This window comes from Pimephales promelas, chromosome 4, assembly GCF_988280905.1.
Source record: "Pimephales promelas chromosome 4, fPimPro1.hap1.1, whole genome shotgun sequence".
NCBI classification, from domain to species: Eukaryota; Metazoa; Chordata; class Actinopteri; order Cypriniformes; family Leuciscidae; genus Pimephales; species Pimephales promelas.
This window is the reverse complement of record NC_142772.1, coordinates 810,417-818,814: the sequence shown is the minus strand read 5'-3', so window position 1 is coordinate 818,814 and position 8,398 is coordinate 810,417. Positions and strand designations below refer to the sequence as shown.

Here is an 8,398-nt window from a genome sequence, read left to right as displayed (position 1 = left end):
AGCACTTTCTATGAGCACGCTGCATGCGATACGTCCAGCTCCGTTTCGCACCAAACGCAGTTATTGTTTAATGCATTTGCAATATTTTTGCATGCAAATGTGTTCCTCTGAATGTTTAGTGCCGTGTGAATGATGACCGCAGCGTTCAGAAAGACGGTAAATAGGTGATGAATATATTCATTGTTCCGATAAAGGTATCGATATTCGCTATATCTGAATACTGTGAATTAATACCCACATAAATCTGCATGCATTTCAAATGTTTCCAGTGGCTCAATGTCTGTAAATCACCACAAGTGAAATGATTTTTCTGGCACGATCATAACTCAGCTGAAGGAGCAGCCGATAGGTTGGGTCAACCGATCGACACGGCATTTGACCCCTGTTGACCTCTGCGGCCAATAAGGCTAATGGTGGATAGAGCCGTACCTCACACACGGGTCTAACACAGCCGGACTTTAACATGCTCCTCATTAGCACTGACCTCTCTCTCTCTCTCTCTCTCTCTCTACCTCTCTCTCTCTCAATTTCCAATCCAATTCAAGACAATTGTTTCAATGTACTGCCAAAGCATTTCCAATCATCATAAAAAACAAATATTAAAAATAAAATAAAGTAGAACATTTGATCAACATTTCCAAATTCTATGGCGTTAATGATGAGGACTTGCTTCAACACGTCTTCTGAACCAATCCCACCATCCGTAAACGTGTTCTTCACAAAGCCTATTCATATGTTAGCATGATATCTGGTCCATAAGCCTCACCATATGCAAATATTCTTCTGTAAGAGAACCGTTCAGACGACACATTTCCATACTGGTTTGCCCTCAGGAACGTTTCTCTTCGTCGGTGTCGTCAGCTTAAAATGAGCCGTCGGTCCCTCTATGAACTTCACACTGCGGCTGGAGATCGGAGGAACGTCAGACAGGTACGAGATGATGATGATGATGATAATGATGACACTGCTGAAAGGTTTCTCCCCTGACGGGAACTTCATAAATGTAACAGCTGGTTTAATTCAATTCATATTCAGTGAGACTTATTGTGCGCAATAGGAAGAGGAATCAAGGTTTTTGACAGCAGTGGAAGGTTGAACCGAAACTCCAGCAATATGAACATTGTCAACACAAAAACTGAGCCAATAAGAAGTACATCTGTTTTATCAGTGTTGAGTTTGAGAAAATGACTGGTCATCCGAGCATTTAAATCATCAATACAGGCTGATATGGAATCTGTAGGAAAAGGGGAATAGCGTTGTGAATGGATGTGTACGTAGCAGTGGAATTTAGAGCCATGATGACCGATGATATTACCAAATGGGAGCATGTAGATGATGAAGAGAAGAGGCCTGAGAACAGAACCCTGGGGAACACCGTGTGGGACAGAGGCAGTCTGGCGGATAGAGATGTAATGCTGGCGATCAGACAGGTAAGAAGTGAACCAAGATAGAGCAGTTCCACAAACATCAATAGCAGAGAGTCGTGAGATGAGAATACTGTGAGAGATTGTGTCGAAAGCAGAGGAAATACTAGTGGAGCCGGAGTCAGTGGCCATAAGGAGATCATTGACAACCTTGAGAAGTGCTGTGGAGGGTGCGGAAAGTGGATTGAAAACATTCACGGTGGTTGTTAGATGACAGGCAGGTTTGAAGTTGATAAGGTTGAGCCATTTTAACCATGTCTTTAATAACTTTCTGGGCCAGCGAGTTTCAATCCCTTAGAAGCTTTTGGAGGAGTGATCCAGCTCTCAGATCGAGGGCTCTATCTTGCACCCGGCGCAAATGACTTTATACACAAACTCATGTATCATTCCTATTTTGCACGCGTGCAAAGCGGGATTTTTCCCTCCACAGATGCACGTCAGTAAACTAGGAAATGAACTTGCGCTCCCTGGGCGGATCGGCGCAAAAAGGAGGCGTGTTTCGGCGCAAACATTACCTGGTGCTATTTTACACTTCCCGAAAACAATTGCGCCACTGACCAAAAAAAAAACCTGGTCTAAAGTCAGTGGCGCGTTGCGCGTTGTTCATAATGCTATTTTAAGCGCGCATGCTTGCCCAAAATGTAGCGGGTACACAATGAGCATACACTTTGATTCTCTCATCAACACAGATGCAGTAGTTTTTATTTTTGCAAATCATACATTATAACAAGGAAAAATATTAACACATGAGGGAAATCATTGTGCTTTACATGAAGATGAAAAAACCTTATTACCCATTTTTTAAGGCTAATTGTAGTACTGAAGGATCAGACCTGTTTGCCCAATAGTGGCAAGAAACATACGTATATAATGTTTAACCGACGCTGATGTGCGAGGGTTTCTCCCATCCCCGTACAACATCACTTCTCTGTCTTTTAACTGTCCTGACAAGAACGTCGGTCTCATCGGCTGTGAACGCTCCTGGCGCGCGCCTGGTAAACCCGCCGTTATAATACCAATCCGTCATGCAACATGTGCACCTGTTCTTAAAGGGTATGTTGGATGGCTCTCGGATTGGTTTATTTCACGTTACGCCCAGACCACACCTATGAATAATGAAGCTACTTCAGACTAACCCCTTTTAGATTTGCGCCAGGCGCAAGAGGCATTTATCCCGCCGGGAAAACACATCTAAACAAGCCCCAGCCCCTGACGTAAGCATGACGTGGTAAAAGAACGGTTCTAGTCCAGCAAAGAGTTGGTGCCGCTTTGGAACCAGTTCTCCAGGCCGTGAACCGGTTCTTTGGCTGTCGAAACACAAAGAACTGGTTCGCGCGCAGGCACCGGCTCCGAACCGGCTCTCAAAATGCTTTGGTGGAAAAGGGGCAATCATGGATTCCCAGATGTGGGCCGGATCTGGGCCGACACTATGTTGCTGTCTGGGAAAGTCAAAGCTGTTTCAGTGCCGTTTGAATGAGGAGCAGAAGAGTTTGGTTGTAAATTTGACCACCGTTTGTGTGTTTCAGGGGTTGGTCCGAGCACACAGAGAGGACGATGGCAATCACAGAGCTGTTCAGATTCATCAACTCCTCTATGCTCATCAGTCACCGGCCGCTGAACGCCTCTCCGGTCGAGCAGACCGTCTACGCCAGATGCGCACACATGCCCAGCGTCATCATCTTCTACCTGGTGCTGCAGTTCATCAACATGTTCCTGGGCATCCCGGCGAACATCATGGTTCTGTGGCTCATCCGTAAGAATAAGGGAGACTCGTCCACCTCAGACATCTTCATCATGCATCTGGCCATGCTGGACACTTTCTTCTGCCTCATTCCTCCGCTGGAACTGGCCAACATCGTGTACCTGAACGACAGCAGCATCTGGTTCGTCCTGCGCTTCTTCTACGGCGTGAAAGATTTGTCACCGCTCTTCTTGTCCTGCATCTGTCTGGACCGATACATGGCCGTCTGCCATCCCATCACCTTCACCAAACTCAAAGACAAGCGGCATCGCTCGGTGTGCGTCGGCGTCGTGTGGCTCGTCACTTTAGTCTACGCCTCAGCGAAGTGCGCAGAAAAAATCCCTAACTTCAACCAAGTCTTCACCGCCATGATAGTGACGGCGTTTGCGTTCATGCTGTTCTGTAACATCTCCATTCTCAGGGCCCTCAGACGGTCGGCTCCAGGCCGAGACGAGAGGCATCCCGTCAAGAAAAAGGCCTTTAAAATGGTCATCATCATCTTGGCCATCATTGTGTTTAACTACTTCCCGTCGGTGGCTCTCTTTCCGTTTCAAGATTATTTCTCTCCGGACGTCTTCCGCTGTTACATCCACTACATCGCCTTCAGCTTCGTGGACATCAGCAGCAGCATCCAGCCGGTTCTGTATCTGTCACGACGTGTGCCGCCGTGCTCCTTCAGAAACACAGAATCTGCGGATGATAGTGTGTTCACCGTCGACCATTGAGTTGCCGTTATTGGAGTATTTTGCTGATCAGATGCACTGTAATGATGCAGGTCACTGTAAACAATGTGTAATGCTGCTTCCTGCAGCTGTTTTATGCTTAAAGGGTAATTCCACCGGTGGAGACGTGAACATGTATTGAAAGTGGGTCATGAATATAGTAGAATAGTATCATCAATTTCTAATTTGGGTCTTTCTTGGCCGATAAAAGGCAGAAAATGCAACATGACATCATGACTTTTGCGTAAACATACACGCCACTTTCGAGTCAAGTGGCGTGTTATCGCTACGCATTTTGAGCAATCCGGCGTGTATGCGTGTATGTCTACGCCATTAACGTCCGCGTCATTCCACGTGTCTGTACACGCCGTCAAATGTACGAGCGAAACGAAGCAAAATCTAGATCTACATCTGGGGAGCGATCTTTTTTTTCCTAGGATGGTGAGGGCACACTCATAAATGCCATTAACCCCAGTGACGGTTAAAGGGTTAGTTCACCCAAAAATTAAAGAAGCCTATGGACTAGACATGCAGGAGCGATCTTAATATCTTGAATATCTTAATTTGTGTTCCGTAGATGAACGAAGGTCTTACGGGGTTGGAACAACATGAGGGTGAGTAAAAATGACAGAAGTTTCATTTTTGGGTGAACTAACCCTTTAAGTTTAGGGACGGGGTTGAGGTAAGTCATATATTTATATATACAGTAATAACGTTAAGTCAACGGCGTTCATAAACACGCTGAAAAGCGTTTATGCGTGTTGATAGCACGCCAAAAATGGAAATACAAATTGGCATGTCATAGACACGCTACTTCATGAGATCAGTCTGAGAAAATGACTTTTTAAGGCCTCATTATGCTTCTGTGTCAACTGCACGGCTTAGCTACGTCGTCACTACTACAGCGTCGTGGCCGTTTTATGCTTCTGCGTCAGGTTGCATCACGGTGCATTTCACCGCCAGAACGCTGGGGGGGAGGGGGGCGCATGTCTTTGCTAGTTTGTTTTGGTTTCGTGCAACGCGAGCGAAAGAGAGAGAATGTTGTTGCAGCTGGAGCTAATCGACCCTGTTCGGCATAGACATATACACTAGACCTCACCTGGGGGTTCTAAGAATGCGTCAAAACCGCCGCCATCTTGGAACAGGGGTCTTGTCATAGGAAGTAGCTAGGTAACGCTGCTATCTCTGCCTTTACTTCGAATTCATTGATGGTGGCGGACTTTTGTGCAGCGTATGATGTTCACAGATGAAATCTGAACTAGGAAGAATGTTTTTTAAAAATATATATATATTTTTCTTTCTTTCTGCAATCAACGATAAATACATGTCTGACCGTTGGAACAAACCAAAAAACAAGAAAAATCGCATTCATGATGATTTATGGTGATTTTATTTGCATTAGACCTGTCTACTACATTGACGCTGATGCATTAAAGTGGAGGGGCTCCCCTGTTTCAAGATGGCGGCTCTATTGACGCATTCGTTCCAATGAACTGCCTTATCCAAGGTGAGGTCTAGTGTATATGTCTATGGCTGTTCGGAATGACTTGGTGGCATTTTTCAGTCTCCACATGGAACTGTGCCATGGCAGGATAATGTAGTGTCCCGTGGCAGACTTGGTTAGTACTGTATTATCCATGATGTAACCGTGAACATTGCATTGTAAATAAACAACAAACTGTGTTTCAAAACAAACGTTGATTTATTGATTGATTGATCAATCTTCGGAACACAAATTACGATATTTTTGATTAAATCTGAGAGCTGATTTTAAAACGTCGGGCTGAACTGTGCGGTTCACACTACATGAGAAATCAGGAGTGTTCAAGTTGTTGAGCTGTTCACACACACGACACAACGTGACTGATCCGCAACAGGAGGTAACTCACTACACGAGCTGACGACAACTCTGTTACCCAACGATTCTATCTTGTCTACAAACCACGTTTTGTCACGCGAAACAGCACGCGCGCCAATACCCAGCGAAGAAGGCGAAGAACACAACACGCGAATATATTGAACGTCAGACAGAAACTAGTGCTGCAGAAAAACGCAAAAAAATAAAAAAATAAGATTTATTCTGTGACCTCAACGCATGCCTTGCTCTGATTGGCTGTAGCTCATGACATCACTGAGGTTGAGTCGTGACTCGTGCGACAGCTCTGGATATCTAGCATGCTAGATATTTTTCTGGGCTCAGCAACGGTCCGCGAGCGTCTTTGATCCGTTGATACTAATATATTGGCGAGCGTTCATTGCTCGCTAACCCCCCGCGATTTGTCTCATTAACGATTTATCGGGCATAGAATCATGTAGTGTGAAGGTATTGAAACCTGACGGCTCAAAAATGTATTAAAGACATGACATCACTGAGGTTGAGTCGTGCAACAGCTCTGGATATCTAGCATGCTAGATATTTTTCTGGGCTCAGCAAAGCGTCTGCGAGCGTCTTTGATCCGTTGTTGGCTCTTTCATACTAATATCTAATACTAATACTAAATCTTTCATTGCTCGCTAATCCCCCGCGATTTGCACGCGATGACACCAACCCGATCTCACGGGAATTCGTACGAATTTTACGAGGTGGCTAATTCGTAACAATTTGTACCACCACACTCGTACGAATTAGTACGATTTAGCTAAATCGTACATATTTTACGAATTAGCCAATTCGTATGAATTCGTACGAATGACCTACCCCTGACCCCGCCCCTAAACATAACTGTCACGTGGGTTTAGACAAATCGTACAAATTTGTACGAGTGAGGTCGTATGAATTAGTACGAATTAGCCACTTTTGAATCATTCGTACGAATTCGTACGACTTGGTCGTGAGATAGGGTAGGATGACACCCTGACCTGTCGCGAGCTCAACGATTTGCAAATCGGGCATAGAATCATGTAGTGTGAAGGTATTGAAACCTGACGGCTCAAAAATGTATTAAAGACATCGTTAAAATAGTCCGAGTGACTACAGCGGCTCAGCCTTGCGTTTATCAAGCGACGAGAATACTTTCTGTGCGCAAAAAAACTAACAAAAATACCAACTTTATTCAACTCAGGCCCACAGAGAGGAACATGAAGAGTTGAATAAAGTTGATATTTTTATTTGTTTTTTGCCAGCTGATAGACCTAACCCTATTAATATACTTTTATATATTTCTGCGATCTGCTCGATATTTCGGTGTCTTCAGTCGTTCACGCTGGATTCTCACGCAGAGTTGTCTCATTTGCATGCAGATCTAAACTCTTGCACGGTGTCACTTATGATGAATAAACTGCACATCTTTTGCACACTCTGGTTTGTGAGCCATCTGTTCCTCGATGTAAATCACGCGGTGTTGATGCGAGGCTCTTCAGGACTGCAGCCAAATGCGTGTCCTCACCCTCTAAATCACTGCATGTATATTAATGCAGAAATATGCTCATATGTAGAATCCAGTGAACTTGTGACTCACAGAATGAGTTCGTTTAAAGACTGAATAAAACACTATCAATATTTGCAGATAGGCCCATACTGACGATGATTTTGGGGATTTACGATTCGTGCGAAACACACAAGGAACTCAACCAGTCATCGTCCGCTTAAAGAACAGTTACAAAACAATGAGAACGTCGTCATTTCGTCCTGAACCCGAGAAACTTCATGCAACTCTTTTAAGTTCTCAGAACTCTCAAAATGTTTCAGTATTTTATATGTTTTAAAAGCAGCCGTTCTGTTATTTGATGGACAGTGTGTGTGTGTGTGTGTGTGTGTGTGTGTGTGTGTGTGTTATTCAGAATGTTCCTGTTTTAATTTCCTGTGCATGTGTGTCTTTTCCTCCAGAATATTTTAAGCGCTCCTTCATTTTACACTGGAAATGCTTTAATTAAACTTCTTTAATTAAAGTCCCCTTTGTTGTGATTAGCCTCTGTTAATTGATTCCGTCTGTCTCCGCTGCTGGATTGAACTTCTAGCCTACTTAGTTAATGAATTAATTGATCAACCTTCAGTACTTTGGGTTGCTAAGAGGATTTTGACATTTTACCGCTTTAATCTCGCTGGTGGAAATGAGGATTTTAGAGAGTGTGTGTTAATGGAAATATAAGGGAAATTTAACACAAAATGTGAGGGGTTTATTATTGTTATAGTTGAAAAAATGTCTATTTTAAAAAGAAATGCTTTAAATGACTGTTTTCTTGATTCAATCTTTCACAATAGTGTACGATATGATCAATATCACATATTTAAGATAAAGTAGTGCATTCCAGAAGTGAGAAGAAGTGTTTCTTCCTCAGAGTTTCGTTTTCCAGCACAAATAAATCTAAACATTAGCCTATTAAATCAAGATCTGGAGAAGCAGAAGTGAAGATGAAAAAAATGCATCAAAATGAAGTGAGTTTGTGCTTTTTTTTTTAGAAAACAAGATTTAATATATTTTGCTTTTTAATGCATCTTGATTTAATAATGTTTTGATATACTTGCGCTGGAAAACAAGACAAAATACTCGTAAAATCTCTTAAAGTGCAAT

The 8,398-nt window shown here is 43.4% G+C and overlaps 1 protein-coding gene across 1 annotated transcript; it reads left to right on the top strand.

Annotated features, from left to right (window-relative positions):
* The first annotated feature begins 2,957 nt into the window (after positions 1 to 2,957).
* LOC120471835 (uracil nucleotide/cysteinyl leukotriene receptor) lies at positions 2,958 to 4,607 on the top strand. The gene has a single exon (XM_039661755.2). The coding sequence runs from the start codon at positions 2,979 to 2,981 to the stop codon at positions 3,888 to 3,890; it is 912 nt and encodes a 303-aa protein (XP_039517689.2). The 5' UTR covers positions 2,958 to 2,978; the 3' UTR covers positions 3,891 to 4,607.
* The last annotated feature ends 3,791 nt before the right edge of the window (positions 4,608 to 8,398 follow it).